The sequence below is a fragment of the Diorhabda carinulata genome, chromosome 6 (assembly GCF_026250575.1).
Source record: "Diorhabda carinulata isolate Delta chromosome 6, icDioCari1.1, whole genome shotgun sequence".
NCBI classification, from domain to species: Eukaryota; Metazoa; Arthropoda; class Insecta; order Coleoptera; family Chrysomelidae; genus Diorhabda; species Diorhabda carinulata.
The window spans coordinates 14761477-14789263 of NC_079465.1; the positions used below are offsets into that span (position 1 = coordinate 14761477).

Genomic DNA, 27787 nt, shown 5'->3' on the forward strand with positions numbered 1-27787 from the left:
TCGATTGTCACTTTGTGTGGATTGAAAATTTTCAAAGTCTATCTTCCTAATTTGAAGTCAAATTTCGATATTTCTTATATATTTGAGTTAGTTTACATTTAACTTTGACAGATATTGTCGATTAACATCCATTGAAGACCATTGAAGTCGATTGCCACTTTTTGTGGATCGAAAATTTTCAAAGTCCATCTTCCTAATTTGAAGTCGAATTTCAAAATTTCTCATATATTTGGATGAGTTTGCATCTAACTTTAACAGATATTGTCGATTAACATCCATTGAAGCCCATTGAGGTCGATTGTCACTTTGTGTGGATTGAAAATTTTCAAAGTCTATCTTCCTTATTTGAAGTCAAATTTCGATATTTCTTATATATTTGAGTTAGTTTACATTTAACTTTAACAGATATTGTCGATTAACATCCATTGAAGCCCATGAAGTCGATTGCCACTTTTTGTGGATTGAAAATTTTCAAAGTCTATCTTACTTATTTGAAGTCGAATTTCGATATTTCTCATATATTTGAGTGAGTTTGCATCTAATTTTGTCAGATATCGTCGATTAACATCCATTGAAGCCCATTGAGGTCGATTGTCACTTTGTGCGGATTGAAAATTTTCAAAGTCTATCTTCCTAATTTGAAGTCAAATTTCGATATTTCTTATATATTTGAGTTAGTTTACATTTAACTTTGTCAGATATCGTCGATTAACATCCATTGAAGCCCATTGAGGTCCATTGTCACTTTGTGTGGATTGAAAATTTTCAAAGTCTATCTTCCTAATTTGAAGTCAAATTTCGATATTTCTTATATATTTGAGTTAGTTTACATTTAACTTTAACAGATATTGTCGATTAACATCCATTGAAGCCCATTGAAGTCGATTGCCACTTTTTGTGGATTGAAAATTTTCAAAGTCTATCTTACTTATTTGAAAACGAATTTCGATATTTCTCATATATTTGAGTGAGTTTGCATCTAATTTTGTCAGATATCGTCGATTAACATCCATTGAAGCCCATTGAGGTCGATTGTCACTTTGTGCGGATTGAAAATTTTCAAAGTCTATCTTCCTAATTTGAAGTCAAATTTCGATATTTCTTATATATTTGAGTGAGTTTACATTTAACTTTGACAGATATTGTCGATTAACATCCATTGAAGCCCATTGAAGTCGATTGCCACTTTTTGTGGATTGAAAATTTTCAAAGTCTATCTTCCTAATTTGAAGTCGAATTTCAAAATTTCTCATATATTTGGATGAGTTTGCATCTAACTTTAACAGATATTGTCGATTAACATCCATTGAAGCCCATTGAGGTCGATTGTCACGTTGTGTGGATTGAAAATTTTCAAAGTCTATCTTCCTTATTTGAAGTCAAATTTCGATATTTCTTATATATTTGAGTTAGTTTACATTTAACTTTAACAGATATTGTCGATTAACATCCATTGAAGCCCATTGAAGTCGATTGTCACTTTGTGCGGATTGAAAATTTTCAAAGTCTATCTTCCTAATTTGAAGTCAAATTTCGATATTTCTTATATATTTGAGTTAGTTTACATTTAACTTTGTCAGATATCGTCGATTAACATCCATTGAAGCCCATTGAGGTCCATTGTCACTTTGTGTGGATTGAAAATTTTCAAAGTCTATCTTCCTAATTTGAAGTCAAATTTCGATATTTCTTATATATTTGAGTTAGTTTACATTTAACTTTAACAGATATTGTCGATTAACATCCATTGAAGCCCATTGAGGTCGATTGTCACTTTGTGCGGATTGAAAATTTTCAGTCTATCTTCCTTATTTGAAGTCAAATTTCGATATTTCTCATATATTTGAGTGAGTTTGCATCTAATTTTGTCAGATATTGTCGATTAACATCCATTGAAGCCCATTGAAGTCGATTGCCACTTTTTGTGGATTGAAAATTTTCAAAGTCTATCTTCCTAATTTGAAGTCGAATTTCAAAATTTCTCATATATTTGGATGAGTTTGCATCTAACTTTGTCAGATATCGTCGATTAACATCCATTGAAGCCATTGAGGTCGATTGTCACTTTGTGTGGATTGAAAATTTTCAAAGTCTATCTTCCTAATTTGAAGTCAAATTTCGATATTTCTTATATATTTGAGTTAGTCTACATTTAACTTTGTCAGATATCGTCGATTAACATCCATTGAAGCCCATTGAGGTCCATTGTCACTTTGTGTGGATTGAAAATTTTCAAAGTCTATCTTCCCAATTTGAAGTCAAATTTCGATATTTCTTATATATTTGAGTTAGTTTACATTTAACTTTGTCAGATATCGTCGATTAACATCCATTGAAGCCCATTGAGGTCCATTGTCACTTTTTGTGGATTGAAAATTTTCAAAGTCTATCTTCCTAATTTGAAGTCAAATTTCGATATTTCTTATATATTTGAGTTAGTTTACATTTAACTTTAACAGATATTGTCGATTAACATCCATTGAAGCCCATTGAGGTCGATTGTCACTTTGTGCGGATTGAAAATTTTCAGTCTATCTTCCTTATTTGAAGTCAAATTTCGATATTTCTCATATATTTGAGTGAGTTTGCATCTAATTTTGTCAGATATTGTCGATTAACATCCATTGAAGCCCATTGAAGTCGATTGCCACTTTTTGTGGATTGAAAATTTTCAAAGTCTATCTTCCTAATTTGAAGTCGAATTTCAAAATTTCTCATATATTTGGATGAGTTTGCATCTAACTTTGTCAGATATCGTCGATTAACATCCATTGAAGCCATTGAGGTCGATTGTCACTTTGTGTGGATTGAAAATTTTCAAAGTCTATCTTCCTAATTTGAAGTCAAATTTCGATATTTCTTATATATTTGAGTTAGTTTACATTTAACTTTAACAGATATTGTCGATTAACATCCATTGAAGCCCATTGAAGTCGATTGCCACTTTTTGTGGATTAAAAATTTTCAAAGTCTATCTTACTTATTTGAAGTCGAATTTCGATATTTCTCATATATTTGAGTGAGTTTGCATCTAATTTTGTCAGATATCGTCGATTAACATCCATTGAAGCCCATTGAGGTCGATTGTCACTTTGTGCGGATTGAAAATTTTCAAAGTCTATCTTCCTAATTTGAAGTCAAATTTCGATATTTCTTATATATTTGAGTTAGTTTACATTTAACTTTGTCAGATATCGTCGATTAACATCCATTGAAGCCATTGAGGTCGATTGTCACTTTGTGTGGATTGAAAATTTTCAAAGTCTATCTTCCTAATTTGAAGTCAAATTTCGATATTTCTTATATATTTGAGTTAGTCTACATTTAACTTTGTCAGATATCGTCGATTAACATCCATTGAAGCCCATTGAGGTCCATTGTCACTTTGTGTGGATTGAAAATTTTCAAAGTCTATCTTCCCAATTTGAAGTCAAATTTCGATATTTCTTATATATTTGAGTTAGTTTACATTTAACTTTGTCAGATATCGTCGATTAACATCCATTGAAGCCCATTGAGGTCGATTGTCACTTTGTGCGGATTGAAAATTTTCAAAGTCTATCTTCCTAATTTGAAGTCAAATTTCGATATTTCTTATATATTTGAGTTAGTTTACATTTAACTTTGACAGATATTGTCGATTAACATCCATTGAAGCCCATTGAGGTCGATTGTCACTTTGTGTGGATTGAAAATTTTCAAAGTCTATCTTCCTAATTTGAAGTCAAATTTCGATATTTCTTATATATTTGAGTTAGTTTACATTTAACTTTGACAGATATTGTCGATTAACATCCATTGAAGCCCATTGAAGTCGATTGCCACTTTTTGTGGATTGAAAATTTTCAAAGTCTATCTTCCTAATTTGAAGTCAAATTTCGATATTTCTTATATATTTGAGTTAGTTTACATTTAACTTTAACAGATATTGTCGATTAACATCCATTGAAGCCCATTGAGGTCGATTGTCACTTTGTGTGGATTGAAAATTTTCAAAGTCTATCTTCCTAATTTGAAGTCAAATTTTGATATTTCTAATATATTTGAGTTAGTTTACATTTAACTTTGACAGATATTGTCGATTAACATCCATTGAAGCCCATTGAAGTCGATTGCCACTTTTTGTGGATTGAAAATTTTCAAAGTCTATCTTCCTAATTTGAAGTCAAATTTCGATATTTCTTATATATTTGAGTTAGTTTACATTTAAATTTGACAGATATCGTCGATTAACATCCATTGAAGCCATTGAGGTCGATTGTCACTTTGTGTGGATTGAAAATTTTCAAAGTCTATCTTCCTAATTTGAAGTCAAATTTCGATATTTCTTATATATTTGAGTTAGTTTACATTTAACTTTAACAGATATCGTCGATTAACATCCATTGAAGCCCATTGAGGTCGATTGTCACTTTGTGTGGATTGAAAATTTTCAAAGTCTATCTTCCTAATTTGAAGTCAAATTTCGATATTTCTTATATATTTGAGTTAGTTTACATTTAACTTTGACAGATATTGTCGATTAACATCCATTGAAGCCCATTGAGGTCGATTGTCACTTTGTGCGGATTGAAAATTTTCAAAGTCTATCTTCCTAATTTGAAGTCAAATTTCGATATTTCTTATATATTTGAGTTAGTTTACATTTAACTTTGACAGATATTGTCGATTAACATCCATTGAAGCCCATTGAAGTCGATTGCCACTTTTTGTGGATTGAAAATTTTCAAAGTCTATCTTCCTAATTTGAAGTCGAATTTCAAAATTTCTCATATATTTGGATGAGTTTGCATCTAACTTTAACAGATATTGTCGATTAACATCCATTGAAGCCCATTGAAGTCGATTGCCACTTTTTGTGGATTGAAAATTTTCAAAGTCTATCTTCCTAATTTGAAGTCAAATTTCGATATTTCTTATATATTTGAGTTAGTTTACATTTAACTTTGACAGATATTGTCGATTAACATCCATTGAAGCCCATTGAGGTCGATTGTCACTTTGTGCGGATTGAAAATTTTCAAAGTCTATCTTCCTAATTTGAAGTCAAATTTCGATATTCCTCATATATTTGAGTGAGTTCGCATCTAACTTTGTCAGATATCGTCGATTAACATCCATTGAAGCCCATTGAGGTCGATTGTCACTTTGTGTGGATTGAAAATTTTCAAAGTCTATCTTCCTAATTTGAAGTCAAATTTCGATATTTCTTATATATTTAAGTGAGTTTACATTTAACTTTGACAGATATTGTCGATTAACATCCATTGAAGCCCATTGAAGTCGATTGCCACTTTTTGTGGATTGAAAATTTTCAAAGTCTATCTTCCTAATTTGAAGTCGAATTTCAAAATTTCTCATATATTTGGATGAGTTTGCATCTAACTCTAACAGATATTGTCGATTAACATCCATTGAAGCCCATTGAGGTCGATTGTCACTTTGTGTGGATTGAAAATTTTCAAAGTCTATCTTCCTTATTTGAAGTCAAATTTCGATATTTCTTATATATTTGAGTTAGTTTACATTTAACTTTAACAGATATTGTCGACTAACATCCATTGAAGCCCATTGAAGTCGATTGCCACTTTTTGTGGATTGAAAATTTTCAAAGTCTATCTTACTTATTTGAAGTCGAATTTCGACATTTCTTATATATTTGAGTGAGTTTGCATCTAACTTTGTCAGATATCGTCGATTAACATCCATTGAAGCCCATTGAGGTCGATTGTCACTTTGTGTGGATTGAAAATTTTCAAAGTCTATCTTCCTTATTTGAAGTCAAATTTCGATATTTCTTATATATTTGAGTTAGTCTACATTTAACTTTAACAGATATTGTCGATTAACATCCATTGAAGCCCATTGAAGTCGATTGCCACTTTTTGTGGATTGAAAATTTTCAAAGTCTATCTTACTTATTTGAAGTCGAATTTCGACATTTCTTATATATTTGAGTGAGTTTGCATCTAACTTTGTCAGATATCGTCGATTAACATCCATTGAAGCCCATTGAGGTCGATTGTCACTTTGTGTGGATTGAAAATTTTCAAAGTCTATCTTCCTAATTTGAAGTCAAATTTCGATATTTCTTATATATTTGAGTTAGTTTACATTTAACTTTGACAGATATTGTCGATTAACATCCATTGAAGCCCATTGAAGTCGATTGCCACTTTTTGTGGATTGAAAATTTTCAAAGTCTATCTTCCTAATTTGAAGTCGAATTTCAAAATTTCTCATATATTTGGATGAGTTTGCATCTAACTTTAACAGATATTGTCGATTAACATCCATTGAAGCCCATTGAGGTCGATTGTCACTTTGTGTGGATTGAAAATTTTCAAAGTCTATCTTCCTAATTTGAAGTCGAATTTCAAAATTTCTCATATATTTGGATGAGTTTGCATCTAACTTTAACAGATATTGTCGATTAACATCCATTGAAGCCCATTGAGGTCGATTGTCACTTTGTGTGGATTGAAAATTTTCAAAGTCTATCTTCCTTATTTGAAGTCAAATTTCGATATTTCTTATATATTTGAGTTAGTTTACATTTAACTTTAACAGATATTGTCGATTAACATCCATTGAAGCCCATTGAAGTCGATTGCCACTTTTTGTGGATTGAAAATTTTCAAAGTCTATCTTACTTATTTGAAGTCGAATTTCGATATTTCTCATATATTTGAGTGAGTTTGCATCTAATTTTGTCAGATATCGTCGATTAACATCCATTGAAGCCCATTGAGGTCGATTGTCACTTTGTGCGGATTGAAAATTTTCAAAGTCTATCCTCCTAATTTGAAGTCAAATTTCGATATTTCTTATATATTTGAGTTAGTTTACATTTAACTTTAACAGATATTGTCGATTAACATCCATTGAAGCCCATTGAGGTCGATTGTCACTTTGTGTGGATTGAAAATTTTCAAAGTCTATCTTCCTAATTTGAAGTCAAATTTCGATATTTCTTATATATTTGAGTTAGTTTACATTTAACTTTGACAGATATTGTCGATTAACATCCATTGAAGCCCATTGAAGTCGATTGCCACTTTTTGTGGGTTGAAAATTTTCAAAGTCTATCTTCCTAATTTGAAGTCAAATTTCGATATTTCTTATATATTTGAGTTAGTTTACATTTAACTTTGACAGATATTGTCGATTAACATCCATTGAAGCCCATTGAAGTCGATTGCCACTTTTTGTGGATTGAAAATTTTCAAAGTCTATCTTCCTAATTTGAAGTCAAATTTCGATATTTCTTATATATTTGAGTTAGTTTACATTTAACTTTAACAGATATTGTCGATTAACATCCATTGAAGCCCATTGAGGTCGATTGTCACTTTGTGCGGATTGAAAATTTTCAAAGTCTATCTTCCTTATTTGAAGTCAAATTTCGATATTTCTCATATATTTGAGTGAGTTTGCATCTAATTTTGTCAGATATCGTCGATTAACATCCATTGAAGCCCATTGAGGTCGATTGTCACTTTGTGCGGATTGAAAATTTTCAAAGTCTATCTTCCTAATTTGAAGTCAAATTTCGATATTTCTCATATATTTGAGTTAGTTTACATTTAACTTTGTCAGATATCGTCGATTAACATCCATTGAAGCCCATTGAGGTCCATTGTCACTTTGTGTGGATTGAAAATTTTCAAAGTCTATCTTCCTAATTTGAAGTCAAATTTCGATATTTCTTATATATTTGAGTTAGTTTACATTTAATTTTGTCAGATATCGTCGATTAACATCCATTGAAGCCATTGAGGTCGATTGTCACTTTGTGTGGATTGAAAATTTTCAAAGTCTATCTTCCTAATTTGAAGTCAAATTTCGATATTTCTTATATATTTGAGTTAGTTTACATTTAACTTTAACAGATATCGTCGATTAACATCCATTGAAGCCCATTGAGGTCCATTGTCACTTTGTGTGGATTGAAAATTTTCAAAGTCTATCTTCCTAATTTGAAGTCAAATTTCGATATTTCTTATATATTTGAGTTAGTTTACATTTAACTTTGTCAGATATCGTCGATTAACATCCATTGAAGCCCATTGAGGTCCATTGTCACTTTGTGTGGATTGAAAATTTTCAAAGTCTATCTTCCTAATTTGAAGTCAAATTTCGATATTTATTATATATTTGAGTTAGTTTACATTTAACTTTGTCAGATATCGTCGATTAACATCCATTGAAGCCCATTGAGGTCCATTGTCACTTTGTGTGGATTGAAAATTTTCAAAGTCTATCTTCCTAATTTGAAGCCAAATTTCGATATTTCTTATATATTTGAGTTAGTTTACATTTAACTTTGACAGATATTGTCGATTAACATCCATTGAAGCCCATTGAGGTCGATTGTCACTTTGTGCGGATTGAAAATTTTCAAAGTCTATCTTCCTAATTTGAAGTCAAATTTCGATATTTCTTATATATTTGAGTTAGTTTACATTTAACTTTGTCAGATATCGTCGATTAACATCCATTGAAGCCCATTGAGGTCGATTGTCACTTTGTGTGGATTGAAAATTTTCAAAGTCTATCTTCCTAATTTGAAGTCAAATTTCGATATTTCTTATATATTTGAGTTAGTTTACATTTAACTTTGACAGATATTGTCGATTAACATCCATTGAAGACCATTGAAGTCGATTGCCACTTTTTGTGGATCGAAAATTTTCAAAGTCCATCTTCCTAATTTGAAGTCGAATTTCAAAATTTCTCATATATTTGGATGAGTTTGCATCTAACTTCAACAGATATTGTCGATTAACATCCATTGAAGCCCATTGAGGTCGATTGTCACTTTGTGTGGATTGAAAATTTTCAAAGTCTATCTTCCTTATTTGAAGTCAAATTTCGATATTTCTTATATATTTGAGTTAGTTTACATTTAACTTTAACAGATATTGTCGATTAACATCCATTGAAGCCCATGAAGTCGATTGCCACTTTTTGTGGATTGAAAATTTTCAAAGTCTATCTTACTTATTTGAAGTCGAATTTCGATATTTCTCATATATTTGAGTGAGTTTGCATCTAATTTTGTCAGATATCGTCGATTAACATCCATTGAAGCCCATTGAGGTCGATTGTCACTTTGTGCGGATTGAAAATTTTCAAAGTCTATCTTCCTAATTTGAAGTCAAATTTCGATATTTCTTATATATTTGAGTTAGTTTACATTTAACTTTGTCAGATATCGTCGATTAACATCCATTGAAGCCCATTGAGGTCCATTGTCACTTTGTGTGGATTGAAAATTTTCAAAGTCTATCTTCCTAATTTGAAGTCAAATTTCGATATTTCTTATATATTTGAGTTAGTTTACATTTAACTTTAACAGATATTGTCGATTAACATCCATTGAAGCCCATTGAAGTCGATTGCCACTTTTTGTGGATTGAAAATTTTCAAAGTCTATCTTACTTATTTGAAAACGAATTTCGATATTTCTCATATATTTGAGTGAGTTTGCATCTAATTTTGTCAGATATCGTCGATTAACATCCATTGAAGCCCATTGAGGTCGATTGTCACTTTGTGCGGATTGAAAATTTTCAAAGTCTATCTTCCTAATTTGAAGTCAAATTTCGATATTTCTTATATATTTGAGTGAGTTTACATTTAACTTTGACAGATATTGTCGATTAACATCCATTGAAGCCCATTGAAGTCGATTGCCACTTTTTGTGGATTGAAAATTTTCAAAGTCTATCTTCCTAATTTGAAGTCGAATTTCAAAATTTCTCATATATTTGGATGAGTTTGCATCTAACTTTAACAGATATTGTCGATTAACATCCATTGAAGCCCATTGAGGTCGATTGTCACGTTGTGTGGATTGAAAATTTTCAAAGTCTATCTTCCTTATTTGAAGTCAAATTTCGATATTTCTTATATATTTGAGTTAGTTTACATTTAACTTTAACAGATATTGTCGATTAACATCCATTGAAGCCCATTGAAGTCGATTGTCACTTTGTGCGGATTGAAAATTTTCAAAGTCTATCTTCCTAATTTGAAGTCAAATTTCGATATTTCTTATATATTTGAGTTAGTTTACATTTAACTTTGTCAGATATCGTCGATTAACATCCATTGAAGCCCATTGAGGTCCATTGTCACTTTGTGTGGATTGAAAATTTTCAAAGTCTATCTTCCTAATTTGAAGTCCTATTTCGATATTTCTTATATATTTGAGTTAGTTTACATTTAACTTTAACAGATATTGTCGATTAACATCCATTGAAGCCCATTGAGGTCGATTGTCACTTTGTGCGGATTGAAAATTTTCAGTCTATCTTCCTTATTTGAAGTCAAATTTCGATATTTCTCATATATTTGAGTGAGTTTGCATCTAATTTTGTCAGATATTGTCGATTAACATCCATTGAAGCCCATTGAAGTCGATTGCCACTTTTTGTGGATTGAAAATTTTCAAAGTCTATCTTCCTAATTTGAAGTCGAATTTCAAAATTTCTCATATATTTGGATGAGTTTGCATCTAACTTTGTCAGATATCGTCGATTAACATCCATTGAAGCCATTGAGGTCGATTGTCACTTTGTGTGGATTGAAAATTTTCAAAGTCTATCTTCCTAATTTGAAGTCAAATTTCGATATTTCTTATATATTTGAGTTAGTTTACATTTAACTTTAACAGATATTGTCGATTAACATCCATTGAAGCCCATTGAAGTCGATTGCCACTTTTTGTGGATTAAAAATTTTCAAAGTCTATCTTACTTATTTGAAGTCGAATTTCGATATTTCTCATATATTTGAGTGAGTTTGCATCTAATTTTGTCAGATATCGTCGATTAACATCCATTGAAGCCCATTGAGGTCGATTGTCACTTTGTGCGGATTGAAAATTTTCAAAGTCTATCTTCCTAATTTGAAGTCAAATTTCGATATTTCTTATATATTTGAGTTAGTTTACATTTAACTTTGTCAGATATCGTCGATTAACATCCATTGAAGCCATTGAGGTCGATTGTCACTTTGTGTGGATTGAAAATTTTCAAAGTCTATCTTCCTAATTTGAAGTCAAATTTCGATATTTCTTATATATTTGAGTTAGTCTACATTTAACTTTGTCAGATATCGTCGATTAACATCCATTGAAGCCCATTGAGGTCCATTGTCACTTTGTGTGGATTGAAAATTTTCAAAGTCTATCTTCCCAATTTGAAGTCAAATTTCGATATTTCTTATATATTTGAGTTAGTTTACATTTAACTTTGTCAGATATCGTCGATTAACATCCATTGAAGCCCATTGAGGTCCATTGTCACTTTGTGTGGATTGAAAATTTTCAAAGTCTATCTTCCTAATTTGAAGTCAAATTTCGATATTTCTTATATATTTGAGTTAGTTTACATTTAACTTTAACAGATATTGTCGATTAACATCCATTGAAGCCCATTGAGGTCGATTGTCACTTTGTGCGGATTGAAAATTTTCAGTCTATCTTCCTTATTTGAAGTCAAATTTCGATATTTCTCATATATTTGAGTGAGTTTGCATCTAATTTTGTCAGATATTGTCGATTAACATCCATTGAAGCCCATTGAAGTCGATTGCCACTTTTTGTGGATTGAAAATTTTCAAAGTCTATCTTCCTAATTTGAAGTCGAATTTCAAAATTTCTCATATATTTGGATGAGTTTGCATCTAACTTTGTCAGATATCGTCGATTAACATCCATTGAAGCCATTGAGGTCGATTGTCACTTTGTGTGGATTGAAAATTTTCAAAGTCTATCTTCCTAATTTGAAGTCAAATTTCGATATTTCTTATATATTTGAGTTAGTTTACATTTAACTTTAACAGATATTGTCGATTAACATCCATTGAAGCCCATTGAAGTCGATTGCCACTTTTTGTGGATTAAAAATTTTCAAAGTCTATCTTACTTATTTGAAGTCGAATTTCGATATTTCTCATATATTTGAGTGAGTTTGCATCTAATTTTGTCAGATATCGTCGATTAACATCCATTGAAGCCCATTGAGGTCGATTGTCACTTTGTGCGGATTGAAAATTTTCAAAGTCTATCTTCCTAATTTGAAGTCAAATTTCGATATTTCTTATATATTTGAGTTAGTTTACATTTAACTTTGTCAGATATCGTCGATTAACATCCATTGAAGCCATTGAGGTCGATTGTCACTTTGTGTGGATTGAAAATTTTCAAAGTCTATCTTCCTAATTTGAAGTCAAATTTCGATATTTCTTATATATTTGAGTTAGTCTACATTTAACTTTGTCAGATATCGTCGATTAACATCCATTGAAGCCCATTGAGGTCCATTGTCACTTTGTGTGGATTGAAAATTTTCAAAGTCTATCTTCCCAATTTGAAGTCAAATTTCGATATTTCTTATATATTTGAGTTAGTTTACATTTAACTTTGTCAGATATCGTCGATTAACATCCATTGAAGCCCATTGAGGTCCATTGTCACTTTGTGTGGATTGAAAATTTTCAAAGTCTATCTTCCTAATTTGAAGTCAAATTTCGATATTTCTTATATATTTGAGTTAGTTTACATTTAACTTTGACAGATATTGTCGATTAACATCCATTGAAGCCCATTGAGGTCGATTGTCACTTTGTGTGGATTGAAAATTTTCAAAGTCTATCTTCCTAATTTGAAGTCAAATTTCGATATTTCTTATATATTTGAGTTAGTTTACATTTAACTTTGACAGATATTGTCGATTAACATCCATTGAAGCCCATTGAAGTCGATTGCCACTTTTTGTGGATTGAAAATTTTCAAAGTCTATCTTCCTAATTTGAAGTCAAATTTCGATATTTCTTATATATTTGAGTTAGTTTACATTTAACTTTAACAGATATTGTCGATTAACATCCATTGAAGCCCATTGAGGTCGATTGTCACTTTGTGTGGATTGAAAATTTTCAAAGTCTATCTTCCTAATTTGAAGTCAAATTTCGATATTTCTTATATATTTGAGTTAGTTTACATTTAACTTTGACAGATATTGTCGATTAACATCCATTGAAGCCCATTGAAGTCGATTGCCACTTTTTGTGGATTGAAAATTTTCAAAGTCTATCTTCCTAATTTGAAGTCAAATTTCGATATTTCTTATATATTTGAGTTAGTTTACATTTAAATTTGACAGATATCGTCGATTAACATCCATTGAAGCCATTGAGGTCGATTGTCACTTTGTGTGGATTGAAAATTTTCAAAGTCTATCTTCCTAATTTGAAGTCAAATTTCGATATTTCTTATATATTTGAGTTAGTTTACATTTAACTTTAACAGATATCGTCGATTAACATCCATTGAAGCCCATTGAGGTCGATTGTCACTTTGTGTGGATTGAAAATTTTCAAAGTCTATCTTCCTAATTTGAAGTCAAATTTCGATATTTCTTATATATTCGAGTTAGTTTACATTTAACTTTGACAGATATTGTCGATTAACATCCATTGAAGCCCATTGAGGTCGATTGTCACTTTGTGCGGATTGAAAATTTTCAAAGTCTATCTTCCTAATTTGAAGTCAAATTTCGATATTTCTTATATATTTGAGTTAGTTTACATTTAACTTTGACAGATATTGTCGATTAACATCCATTGAAGCCCATTGAAGTCGATTGCCACTTTTTGTGGATTGAAAATTTTCAAAGTCTATCTTCCTAATTTGAAGTCGAATTTCAAAATTTCTCATATATTTGGATGAGTTTGCATCTAACTTTAACAGATATTGTCGATTAACATCCATTGAAGCCCATTGAAGTCGATTGCCACTTTTTGTGGATTGAAAATTTTCAAAGTCTATCTTCCTAATTTGAAGTCAAATTTCGATATTTCTTATATATTTGAGTTAGTTTACATTTAACTTTGACAGATATTGTCGATTAACATCCATTGAAGCCCATTGAGGTCGATTGTCACTTTGTGCGGATTGAAAATTTTCAAAGTCTATCTTCCTAATTTGAAGTCAAATTTCGATATTCCTCATATATTTGAGTGAGTTCGCATCTAACTTTGTCAGATATCGTCGATTAACATCCATTGAAGCCCATTGAGGTCGATTGTCACTTTGTGTGGATTGAAAATTTTCAAAGTCTATCTTCCTAATTTGAAGTCAAATTTCGATATTTCTTATATATTTAAGTGAGTTTACATTTAACTTTGACAGATATTGTCGATTAACATCCATTGAAGCCCATTGAAGTCGATTGCCACTTTTTGTGGATTGAAAATTTTCAAAGTCTATCTTCCTAATTTGAAGTCGAATTTCAAAATTTCTCATATATTTGGATGAGTTTGCATCTAACTTTAACAGATATTGTCGATTAACATCCATTGAAGCCCATTGAGGTCGATTGTCACTTTGTGTGGATTGAAAATTTTCAAAGTCTATCTTCCTTATTTGAAGTCAAATTTCGATATTTCTTATATATTTGAGTTAGTTTACATTTAACTTTAACAGATATTGTCGACTAACATCCATTGAAGCCCATTGAAGTCGATTGCCACTTTTTGTGGATTGAAAATTTTCAAAGTCTATCTTACTTATTTGAAGTCGAATTTCGACATTTCTTATATATTTGAGTGAGTTTGCATCTAACTTTGTCAGATATCGTCGATTAACATCCATTGAAGCCCATTGAGGTCGATTGTCACTTTGTGTGGATTGAAAATTTTCAAAGTCTATCTTCCTTATTTGAAGTCAAATTTCGATATTTCTTATATATTTGAGTTAGTCTACATTTAACTTTAACAGATATTGTCGATTAACATCCATTGAAGCCCATTGAAGTCGATTGCCACTTTTTGTGGATTGAAAATTTTCAAAGTCTATCTTCCTAATTTGAAGTCGAATTTCAAAATTTCTCATATATTTGGATGAGTTTGCATCTAACTTTAACAGATATTGTCGATTAACATCCATTGAAGCCCATTGAGGTCGATTGTCACTTTGTGTGGATTGAAAATTTTCAAAGTCTATCTTCCTTATTTGAAGTCAAATTTCGATATTTCTTATATATTTGAGTTAGTTAACATTTAACTTTGTCAGATATCGTCGATTAACATCCATTGAAGCCATTGAGGTCGATTGTCACTTTGTGTGGATTGAAAATTTTCAAAGTCTATCTTCCCAATTTGAAGTCAAATTTCGATATTTCTTATATATTTGAGTTAGTTTACATTTAACTTTGTCAGATATCGTCGATTAACATCCATTGAAGCCCATTGAGGTCCATTGTCACTTTGTGTGGATTGAAAATTTTCAAAGTCTATCTTCCTAATTTGAAGTCAAATTTCGATATTTCTTATATATTTGAGTTAGTTTACATTTAACTTTAACAGATATTGTCGATTAACATCCATTGAAGCCCATTGAGGTCGATTGTCACTTTGTGTGGATTGAAAATTTTCAAAGTCTATCTTCCTAATTTGAAGTCAAATTTCGATATTTCTTATATATTTGAGTTAGTTTACATTTAACTTTGACAGATATTGTCGATTAACATCCATTGAAGCCCATTGAAGTCGATTGCCACTTTTTGTGGATTGAAAATTTTCAAAGTCTATCTTCCTAATTTGAAGTCAAATTTCGATATTTCTTATATATTTGAGTTAGTTTACATTTAAATTTGACAGATATCGTCGATTAACATCCATTGAAGCCATTGAGGTCGATTGTCACTTTGTGTGGATTGAAAATTTTCAAAGTCTATCTTCCTAATTTGAAGTCAAATTTCGATATTTCTTATATATTTGAGTTAGTTTACATTTAACTTTAACAGATATCGTCGATTAACATCCATTGAAGCCCATTGAGGTCGATTGTCACTTTGTGTGGATTGAAAATTTTCAAAGTCTATCTTCCTAATTTGAAGTCAAATTTCGATATTTCTTATATATTTGAGTTAGTTTACATTTAACTTTGACAGATATTGTCGATTAACATCCATTGAAGCCCATTGAGGTCGATTGTCACTTTGTGCGGATTGAAAATTTTCAAAGTCTATCTTCCTAATTTGAAGTCAAATTTCGATATTTCTTATATATTTGAGTTAGTTTACATTTAACTTTGACAGATATTGTCGATTAACATCCATTGAAGCCCATTGAAGTCGATTGCCACTTTTTGTGGATTGAAAATTTTCAAAGTCTATCTTCCTAATTTGAAGTCGAATTTCAAAATTTCTCATATATTTGGATGAGTTTGCATCTAACTTTAACAGATATTGTCGATTAACATCCATTGAAGCCCATTGAAGTCGATTGCCACTTTTTGTGGATTGAAAATTTTCAAAGTCTATCTTCCTAATTTGAAGTCAAATTTCGATATTTCTTATATATTTGAGTTAGTTTACATTTAACTTTGACAGATATTGTCGATTAACATCCATTGAAGCCCATTGAGGTCGATTGTCACTTTGTGCGGATTGAAAATTTTCAAAGTCTATCTTCCTAATTTGAAGTCAAATTTCGATATTCCTCATATATTTGAGTGAGTTCGCATCTAACTTTGTCAGATATCGTCGATTAACATCCATTGAAGCCCATTGAGGTCGATTGTCACTTTGTGTGGATTGAAAATTTTCAAAGTCTATCTTCCTAATTTGAAGTCAAATTTCGATATTTCTTATATATTTAAGTGAGTTTACATTTAACTTTGACAGATATTGTCGATTAACATCCATTGAAGCCCATTGAAGTCGATTGCCACTTTTTGTGGATTGAAAATTTTCAAAGTCTATCTTCCTAATTTGAAGTCGAATTTCAAAATTTCTCATATATTTGGATGAGTTTGCATCTAACTTTAACAGATATTGTCGATTAACATCCATTGAAGCCCATTGAGGTCGATTGTCACTTTGTGTGGATTGAAAATTTTCAAAGTCTATCTTCCTTATTTGAAGTCAAATTTCGATATTTCTTATATATTTGAGTTAGTTTACATTTAACTTTAACAGATATTGTCGACTAACATCCATTGAAGCCCATTGAAGTCGATTGCCACTTTTTGTGGATTGAAAATTTTCAAAGTCTATCTTACTTATTTGAAGTCGAATTTCGACATTTCTTATATATTTGAGTGAGTTTGCATCTAACTTTGTCAGATATCGTCGATTAACATCCATTGAAGCCCATTGAGGTCGATTGTCACTTTGTGTGGATTGAAAATTTTCAAAGTCTATCTTCCTTATTTGAAGTCAAATTTCGATATTTCTTATATATTTGAGTTAGTCTACATTTAACTTTAACAGATATTGTCGATTAACATCCATTGAAGCCCATTGAAGTCGATTGCCACTTTTTGTGGATTGAAAATTTTCAAAGTCTATCTTCCTAATTTGAAGTCGAATTTCAAAATTTCTCATATATTTGGATGAGTTTGCATCTAACTTTAACAGATATTGTCGATTAACATCCATTGAAGCCCATTGAGGTCGATTGTCACTTTGTGTGGATTGAAAATTTTCAAAGTCTATCTTCCTTATTTGAAGTCAAATTTCGATATTTCTTATATATTTGAGTTAGTTAACATTTAACTTTGTCAGATATCGTCGATTAACATCCATTGAAGCCATTGAGGTCGATTGTCACTTTGTGTGGATTGAAAATTTTCAAAGTCTATCTTCCTAATTTGAAGTCAAATTTCGATATTTCTTATATATTTGAGTTAGTCTACATTTAACTTTGTCAGATATCGTCGATTAACATCCATTGAAGCCCATTGAGGTCCATTGTCACTTTGTGTGGATTGAAAATTTTCAAAGTCTATCTTCCCAATTTGAAGTCAAATTTCGATATTTCTTATATATTTGAGTTAGTTTACATTTAACTTTGTCAGATATCGTCGATTAACATCCATTGAAGCCCATTGAGGTCCATTGTCACTTTGTGTGGATTGAAAATTTTCAAAGTCTATCTTCCTAATTTGAAGTCAAATTTCGATATTTCTTATATATTTGAGTTAGTTTACATTTAACTTTGACAGATATTGTCGATTAACATCCATTGAAGCCCATTGAGGTCGATTGTCACTTTGTGTGGATTGAAAATTTTCAAAGTCTATCTTCCTAATTTGAAGTCAAATTTCGATATTTCTTATATATTTGAGTTAGTTTACATTTAACTTTGACAGATATTGTCGATTAACATCCATTGAAGCCCATTGAAGTCGATTGCCACTTTTTGTGGATTGAAAATTTTCAAAGTCTATCTTCCTAATTTGAAGTCAAATTTCGATATTTCTTATATATTTGAGTTAGTTTACATTTAACTTTAACAGATATTGTCGATTAACATCCATTGAAGCCCATTGAGGTCGATTGTCACTTTGTGTGGATTGAAAATTTTCAAAGTCTATCTTCCTAATTTTAAGTCAAATTTCGATATTTCTTATATATTTGAGTTAGTTTACATTTAACTTTGACAGATATTGTCGATTAACATCCATTGAAGCCCATTGAAGTCGATTGCCACTTTTTGTGGATTGAAAATTTTCAAAGTCTATCTTCCTAATTTGAAGTCAAATTTCGATATTTCTTATATATTTGAGTTAGTTTACATTTAAATTTGACAGATATTGTCGATTAACATCCATTGAAGCCCATTGAAGTCGATTGCCACTTTTTGTGGATTGAAAATTTTCAAAGTCTATCTTCCTAATTTGAAGTCAAATTTCGATATTTCTTATATATTTGAGTTAGTTTACATTTAACTTTGACAGATATTGTCGATTAACATCCATTGAAGCCCATTGAGGTCGATTGTCACTTTGTGCGGATTGAAAATTTTCAAAGTCTATCTTCCTAATTTGAAGTCAAATTTCGATATTCCTCATATATTTGAGTGAGTTTGCATCTAACTTTGTCAGATATCGTCGATTAACATCCATTGAAGCCCATTGAGGTCGATTGTCACTTTGTGTGGATTGAAAATTTTCAAAGTCTATCTTCCTAATTTGAAGTCAAATTTCGATATTTCTTATATATTTAAGTGAGTTTACATTTAACTTTGACAGATATTGTCGATTAACATCCATTGAAGCCCATTGAAGTCGATTGCCACTTTTTGTGGATTGAAAATTTTCAAAGTCTATCTTCCTAATTTGAAGTCGAATTTCAAAATTTCTCATATATTTGGATGAGTTTGCATCTAACTTTAACAGATATTGTCGATTAACATCCATTGAAGCCCATTGAGGTCGATTGTCACTTTGTGTGGATTGAAAATTTTCAAAGTCTATCTTCCTTATTTGAAGTCAAATTTCGATATTTCTTATATATTTGAGTTAGTTTACATTTAACTTTAACAGATATTGTCGATTAACATCCATTGAAGCCCATTGAAGTCGATTGCCACTTTTTGTGGATTGAAAATTTTCAAAGTCTATCTTACTTATTTGAAGTCGAATTTCGACATTTCTTATATATTTGAGTGAGTTTGCATCTAACTTTGTCAGATATCGTCGATTAACATCCATTGAAGCCCATTGAGGTCGATTGTCACTTTGTGTGGATTGAAAATTTTCAAAGTCTATCTTCCTTATTTGAAGTCGAATTTCGACATTTCTTATATATTTGAGTGAGTTTGCATCTAACTTTGTCAGATATCGTCGATTAACATCCATTGAAGCCCATTGAAGTCGATTGCCACTTTTTGTGGATTGAAAATTTTCAAAGTCTATCTTCCTAATTTGAAGTCGAATTTCAAAATTTCTCATATATTTGGATGAGTTTGCATCTAACTTTAACAGATATTGTCGATTAACATCCATTGAAGCCCATTGAGGTCGATTGTCACTTTGTGTGGATTGAAAATTTTCAAAGTCTATCTTCCTTATTTGAAGTCAAATTTCGATATTTCTTATATATTTGAGTTAGTTTACATTTAACTTTAACAGATATTGTCGATTAACATCCATTGAAGCCCATTGAAGTCGATTGCCACTTTTTGTGGATTGAAAATTTTCAAAGTCTATCTTCCTTATTTGAAGTCAAATTTCGATATTTCTTATATATTTGAGTTAGTTTACATTTAACTTTAACAGATATTGTCGATTAACATCCATTGAAGCCCATTGAAGTCGATTGCCACTTTTTGTGGATTGAAAATTTTCAAAGTCTATCTTACTTATTTGAAGTCGAATTTCGACATTTCTTATATATTTGAGTGAGTTTGCATCTAACTTTGTCAGATATCGTCGATTTACATCCATTGAAGCCCATTGAGGTCGATTGTCACTTTGTGCGGATTGAAAATTTTCAAAGTCTATCTTCCTAATTTGAAGTCAAATTTCGATATTTCTTATATATTTGAGTTAGTTTACATTTAACTTTGACAGATATTGTCGATTAACATCCATTGAAGCCCATTGAAGTCGATTGCCACTTTTTGTGGATTGAAAATTTTCAAAGTCTATCTTCCTAATTTGAAGTCAAATTTCGATATTTCTTATATATTTGAGTTAGTTTACATTTAAATTTGACAGATATTGTCGATTAACATCCATTGAAGCCCATTGAAGTCGATTGCCACTTTTTGTGGATTGAAAATTTTCAAAGTCTATCTTCCTAATTTGAAGTCAAATTTCGATATTTCTTATATATTTGAGTTAGTTTACATTTAACTTTGACAGATATTGTCGATTAACATCCATTGAAGCCCATTGAGGTCGATTGTCACTTTGTGCGGATTGAAAATTTTCAAAGTCTATCTTCCTAATTTGAAGTCAAATTTCGATATTCCTCATATATTTGAGTGAGTTTGCATCTAACTTTGTCAGATATCGTCGATTAACATCCATTGAAGCCCATTGAGGTCGATTGTCACTTTGTGTGGATTGAAAATTTTCAAAGTCTATCTTCCTAATTTGAAGTCAAATTTCGATATCTTAATATATATAAATCTCGTGTCACAATGTTTGTCCTCAATGGACTCCTAAACCACTTAACCGATTATAATAAAATTTGCACACCATGTGCAGTTCGATCCAACTTGAGAGATAGGATAGTTTAAATCTCAAATTATAGTCGCAATTTTAATTTATTGCTAATTATTCGTCTGTTATTATTTGACAGTCAAAATTATCTGTTAAAATTAATAATGTCAAATGCCACCGAAAAAATCTAACCTCAACAACGCGTGCACCAGAGAGGCACGACGCAAACGTGTTGTTGAGGTTAGATTTTTTCGGTGGCATTTGACATTATTATTTGACAGTCAAAATTATCTGTTAAAATTAATAATGTCAAATGCCACCGAAAAAATCTAAACTGAATAACGCGTGCACCAGAGAGGCACGACGCAAACGTGTTGAAAGAGCTCAGCAATTACCAGAACAAATCGAAACAAGAAATGCAGCTCAAAGAATCAGGACTGCAGAAAGTCGTGCACAAGAATCTCAAGAACAGCGTGACGAACGTCTGCGACAGAATATTACGAGAACAAGAGCGGCACGAGAACGAAACATAGCTACAGTACGAGTACTAGATCGACAAAGGCAACGGATCAGCCGCTCATTAACACGTGCATCATTCGTTCGGCTTGCCTTTGAATATGCACCAGATATTAACTACTCAGCGCATTCAAAAATTGCTATCGGTGGAATGGATAAAGTATGTCAATATTGTCAGGCATTGAAATTTCGGAATGAAGCAGCCGGCATGTGCTGCGCATCAGGAAAAGTTGTGCTGTCACCTCTACCCGCTCCGCCGGAGCCTTTATTATCCCTTCTTACTGGCAATTCAGATGATTCCAAATTATTTTTGCGTAAGATACGCAAATTTAATTCTTGCTTCCAAATGACGTCATTTGGGGCAACTAAAATTTGCGATCGTGCATCCGATGGACGTAATTTTGAAACTTCATTCAAAATTCAAGGCCAGGTGTACCATAAAATCGGATCACTGATGCCAATGCCTGATAACAATCCGAAATTTCTTCAAATTTATTTTATGGGCGATTGTGAAGAGCGCGTGACGACTCGGTGCCTGTATAATTTTATTGAACAAGCAGAGGAAAGAGCAATTGTGATATTATTGGAAAATTTTTTAGAAGATCACAATCAACTAATTCAATTGATCAAAAGAGTTTCGCCACGACTGCAAAATGACAATTATCAAATCGTCATTAAAGCCGACAAAGTACCATTAGGTGAACATGCTGGTAGATTCAACGCTCCAACTGTTGATGAGGTTGCTGTTATCATGGTTGGTGATCCAGTTGACGAAAGATCTATAAAAATTACACGGCGAGACAACACTGTCAGTACGATTTCGGATCTACACCGTTCATATGATGCACTACAATATCCATTAATATTTTGGCAAGGACAAGATGAATATCACCTCAATATCAAACAGTATGATCCAAATACCGGTAAATTTGACAATTATCTATTTATTTTCTTACTGTATGTATAGATTTTAATTTCGTATTGCATTTTATTTTTTATTTTTTTAGGTGATTACAGAAATAAAAAAGTTAGCTCAATGAACTACTACGCACACCGAATAATGGTTAGACAACATCAAGACAATTATATCCTTCGATATCGTCAGCTGTTCCATCAATACATTGTTGATATGTATGCTAAGGTCGAAAGCGAACGCTTGCGATTCCTTCGATTCAACCAGGCGAAACTACGATCGGAAGAATATATTCACTTACGAGATGCTGTTGCTGGAAACATCGATGGAAATTTAAATCCCAATGACATCGGTAATGCTTTCATTTTACCTTCAAGCTACATCGGCAGCCCACGGAACATGCAGGAATACATACAAGATGCGATGACTTACGTACGTCATTACGGCCGACCGGATTTATTTATTACATTCACATGTAATCCGAATTGGGAAGAGATACAAACTTTACTATTGCCAGGACAACAAGCCATTCATCGTCATGATTTAACTGCACGGGTGTTTAAACAAAAATTGAAATCCTTAATTGATTTTATTGTTAAATATTCAATTTTTGGTATCACACGTTGTTGGCTGTATACGATAGAGTGGCAAAAGCGAGGTTTGCCTCATGCCCACATTTTGGTTTGGCTTAAAGATAGAATCCGTCCTGAAGAAATCGATCAAATAATTTCAGCCGAAATTCCAGACCCATTAATTGATCAAGAATTATTTGATATTGTCACCAAACACATGATCCATGGGCCATGCGGTGCTTTCAACATGACGTCACCGTGCATGGAAAATGGAAAATGTAAAAAAAACTTCCAAAAGCCGCATACGAATGACACGATCACGGATATTGATGGTTATCCAATGTATCGCCGCAGAAGTACTGAGAATGGTGGCCACACATTTACAATGCGACTGCCGAACTTTCCAAATCAAGTTGAGTTTGATAATCAGTGGGTGGTACCATACTCACCACTACTTTCAAAAACTTACAAAGCTCATATCAATGTTGAGCTTTGCAGTTCTGTTAAATCAATTAAGTATATTTGTAAATATGTAAACAAAGGCAGTGATTTGGCCATATTTGAAGTACAAAACATAAATAAAAATGACGAAATAGCACGATACCAAATGGGCAGATACATTAGCAGCAATGAAGCTATTTGGCATATTCTCAGCTTTCCCATCCACGAAAGAGATCCTGCTGTCCAACATCTGGCAATACATCTTGAAAACGGTCAACGTGTATACTTTACTGGAGAAAATGTTCTCCAAAGAGCGTTCGAAGCTCCGAAAACGACTCTAACTGAATTTTTTACATTGTGTCAAAAACCTGATGTTTTTGGCCAATTCGCGAAGACATTGGTGTATGGTGATGTTCCACGTTACTTCACATGGAACAAATCCAGTAAAAAATGGGAGCCACGGAAACAAGGAAAACCACATCCTTCCATTACAGGCATATTCAAAGCTAAGACATTGGGGAGACTTTACACGGTACATCCAAAGCAACGTGAGTGCTTCTATTTACGTTTGTTATTGGTGAATGTTCCCGGACCAACGTCTTTTGAATTTTTACGAACAATTAATGGTCGAGTATTCAATACATACCAGGATGCATGTCGTGAACTGCAATTGCTAGAAGACGATAACCATTGGGACTTAACGCTTGCTGATGCTGCGTTGACATCAACACCGAATAACATTCGTCAGTTGTTTGCAATTATTTTGACGACATGTTATCCCTCGCAAGCACAAACTTTGTGGGAAAAATATAAAAATTGTATGACAGAAGACATCTTGCACCGAATTAGACAAACAAATCAATGCCAAAACATAGATTATACACCAGAGATGTACAATGAAGCATTGGTCTTGATCGAGGATTTATGTGTTCTTATTTCAAATTTACCACTTAATCATTATGGTATGCCATCACCTAATCGTCCAGCCACCGACTTAGTCAATACCGATTTACAACGAGAAAAGCAATATGACCATGGAAGTTTAGCAACAATTATCATGAACAGTGAACCATTACTGACAGCAGAACAAAAAATTATTTATGATCGGATTATGCTGGCTGTTGCTGCTGAACAAGGCGGTTTTTTTTTCTTGGATGCACCCGGTGGAACCGGTAAGACATTTTTAATATCGTTGATTCTTGCCAAAATACGGTCGCAACAAAAAATCGCATTAGCAGTAGCATCGTCAGGCATTGCGGCTACTTTACTGGATGGTGGGCGAACAGCACATTCAACATTCAAGCTGCCATTGGACGTTCATAATAAACCAGATGCAATGTGTAACATCAAAAAGAATAGTGGAATAGCTGCAGTGTTGCGAAAGAGTTCTATAATAATTTGGGATGAGTGCACAATGGCACACAAATATTCACTTGAAGCATTAAACAGAACTATGCAAGATTTAAACAGCAATAATAGACTTTTCGGTGGTGTTATCTTACTTTTGTCTGGTGACTTCCGGCAGACCTTACCGGTTATACCTCGCTCAACTTTCGCGGATGAGATTAATGCATGTTTGAAACAATCATTCTTATGGCGAAGTGTTGAAACACTTCGATTGACCATAAATATGCGAGTACAATTGCAAAATGATCCATCAGCACAAATATTTTCCGAACAACTACTAGATATTGGGAACGGTAAAATAGAACTGCAACCAAATACGCAATGCATTAAACTACCAGACAATTTTTGCACTGTTGTTCAGGATAAAAATGAATTGATTCAGAGTATTTTCCCGGATATACAGAATAATTATTTGAATCATGAATGGCTCAGTCAACGGGCGATTTTGGCAGCCAAAAACGTTGATGTTGACGAAATTAACTTCCAGATACAACAGTTGTTACCAGGCGATCTGATGTCTTTTAAATCAATCGATACTGTTGTTGATGAAAATGAAAGTGTAAATTTTCCGATTGAATTTTTAAATTCATTAGATATACCTGGAATGCCACCACATAATCTTCGATTAAAGATTGGTTCCCCTATTATTCTCCTCCGTAATTTGAATCCGCCTCAATTATGTAACGGTACGCGTTTGGTCATCAAAAAGATCACCGGTAACATTCTTGAAGCAACCATTTTGGCTGGGAAGTTTAAAGGAAAAGTGGTTTTGCTGCCACGTATTCCGATGATACCATCAGATTCTACCATACCCTTCAAAAGGCTACAGTTTCCAATTCGTTTAGCTTTCGCCATGTCTATAAATAAATCTCAAGGTCAAACAATGTCCATTTGTGGTTTAGATTTGGAAAATCCATGTTTTTCTCATGGGCAACTATATGTTGCGTGTTCACGTGTTGGGAAACCGTCGAATCTATTTGTGTTAGCTAAAGACAGGTTAACCAAAAACATTGTGCACCGATTGGTGTTAAATTAAATTGAAATTGAAAGTATTTATAATTCAAAAAAAGAGACATTAATGTTTAAAAGTTTAAGACTGTCTGCCTTGCCTACCTCATTCATGATGTTTAAGCGTCACATGTTATTTACTGTATTATACTGTAATATACTTATTTGTTATAAAATTAAATGGAAATAATAAATCTGATAAATTTTTATTTTGTATTGATTTCTGCTTAATATCAAGTGTAAGAACATTTTAATTAATTGTGTTCAACGTACTTCCCCTTCAAATCTCAATCCAGTGAATTTGTATACCACCATCAACATTTTCGTCTTTGTTCGTAAATAATTTCATTGTACTAAAAGGTTATAGTAGTAGAAAGTCAAATAAGGAGATCACCATTTTTTTTTTTCAAATACCATCTGTGTAAATAAGCATAGTGGACTCCGTGTCTGATGTTCTTTTATCGTTCCTCTTAGATTGTTTACTATAATGTAATATAACAAAAACTTCAGCCACAGCAACGCGTGGCCGGGTCAGCTAGTTTCTTATATATTTAAGTGAGTTTACATTTAACTTTGACAGATATTGTCGATTAACATCCATTGAAGCCCATTGAAGTCGATTGCCACTTTTTGTGGATTGAAAATTTTCAAAGTCTATCTTCCTAATTTGAAGTCGAATTTCAAAATTTCTCATATATTTGGATGAGTTTGCATCTAACTTTAACAGATATTGTCGATTAACATCCATTGAAGCCCATTGAGGTCGATTGTCACTTTGTGTGGATTGAAAATTTTCAAAGTCTATCTTCCTTATTTGAAGTCAAATTTCGATATTTCTTATATATTTGAGTTAGTTAACATTTAACTTTAACAGATATTGTCGATTAACATCCATTGAAGCCCATTGAAGTCGATTGCCACTTTTTGTGGATTGAAAATTTTCAAAGTCTATCTTCCTTATTTGAAGTCAAATTTCGATATTTCTTATATATTTGAGTTAGTTTACATTTAACTTTAACAGATATTGTCGACTAACATCCATTGAAGCCCATTGAAGTCGATTGCCACTTTTTGTGGATTGAAAATTTTCAAAGTCTATCTTACTTATTTGAAGTCGAATTTCGACATTTCTTATATATTTGAGTGAGTTTGCATCTAACTTTGTCAGATATCGTCGATTAACATCCATTGAAGCCCATTGAGGTCGATTGTCACTTTGTGTGGATTGAAAATTTTCAAAGTCTATCTTCCTTATTTGAAGTCAAATTTCGATATTTCTTATATATTTGAGTTAGTCTACATTTAACTTTAACAGATATTGTCGATTAACATCCATTGAAGCCCATTGAAGTCGATTGCCACTTTTTGTGGATTGAAAATTTTCAAAGTCTATCTTCCTAATTTGAAGTCGAATTTCAAAATTTCTCATATATTTGGATGAGTTTGCATCTAACTTTAACAGATATTGTCGATTAACATCCATTGAAGCCCATTGAGGTCGATTGTCACTTTGTGTGGATTGAAAATTTTCAAAGTCTATCTTCCTTATTTGAAGTCAAATTTCGATATTTCTTATATATTTGAGTTAGTTAACATTTAACTTTAACAGATATTGTCGATTAACATCCATTGAAGCCCATTGAAGTCGATTGCCACTTTTTGTGGATTGAAAATTTTCAAAGTCTATCTTCCTTATTTGAAGTCAAACTTCGATATTTCTTATATATTTGAGTTAGTTTACATTTAACTTTAACAGATATTGTCGATTAACATCCATTGAAGCCCATTGAAGTCGATTGCCACTTTTTGTGGATTGAAAATTTTCAAAGTCTATCTTACTTATTTGAAGTCGAATTTCGACATTTCTTATATATTTGAGTGAGTTTGCATCTAACTTTGTCAGATATCGTCGATTAACATCCATTGAAGCCCATTGAGGTCGATTGTCACTTTGTGCGG

General features: G+C 32.0%; 1 protein-coding gene across 1 annotated transcript; it reads left to right on the plus strand.

Moving 5' to 3' along the window:
* The first annotated feature begins 21284 nt into the window (after window positions 1-21284).
* Window positions 21285-26037, plus strand: LOC130895332 (uncharacterized). The gene is made up of 3 exons (XM_057802561.1): window positions 21285-21801; window positions 21913-22410; window positions 22495-26037. Exons 1-3 carry the CDS (start codon window positions 21285-21287, stop codon window positions 25854-25856), a joined length of 4377 nt encoding a protein of 1458 aa, XP_057658544.1. The 3' UTR covers window positions 25857-26037.
* The last annotated feature ends 1750 nt before the right edge of the window (window positions 26038-27787 follow it).

Bases quoted from the DNA above. Each gene is read 5' to 3' on its own strand.
- LOC130895332 (XM_057802561.1), top strand. From the start codon at position 21,285: ATGCCACCGAAAAAATCTAAACTGAATAACGCGTGCACCAGAGAGGCA. The intron at 21,802-21,912 runs GTAAGATACGCA...TCAAAATTCAAG, and splicing joins TGATTCCAAATTATTTTTGC to GCCAGGTGTACCATAAAATC. The intron at 22,411-22,494 runs GTAAATTTGACA...TTATTTTTTTAG, and splicing joins ACAGTATGATCCAAATACCG to GTGATTACAGAAATAAAAAA.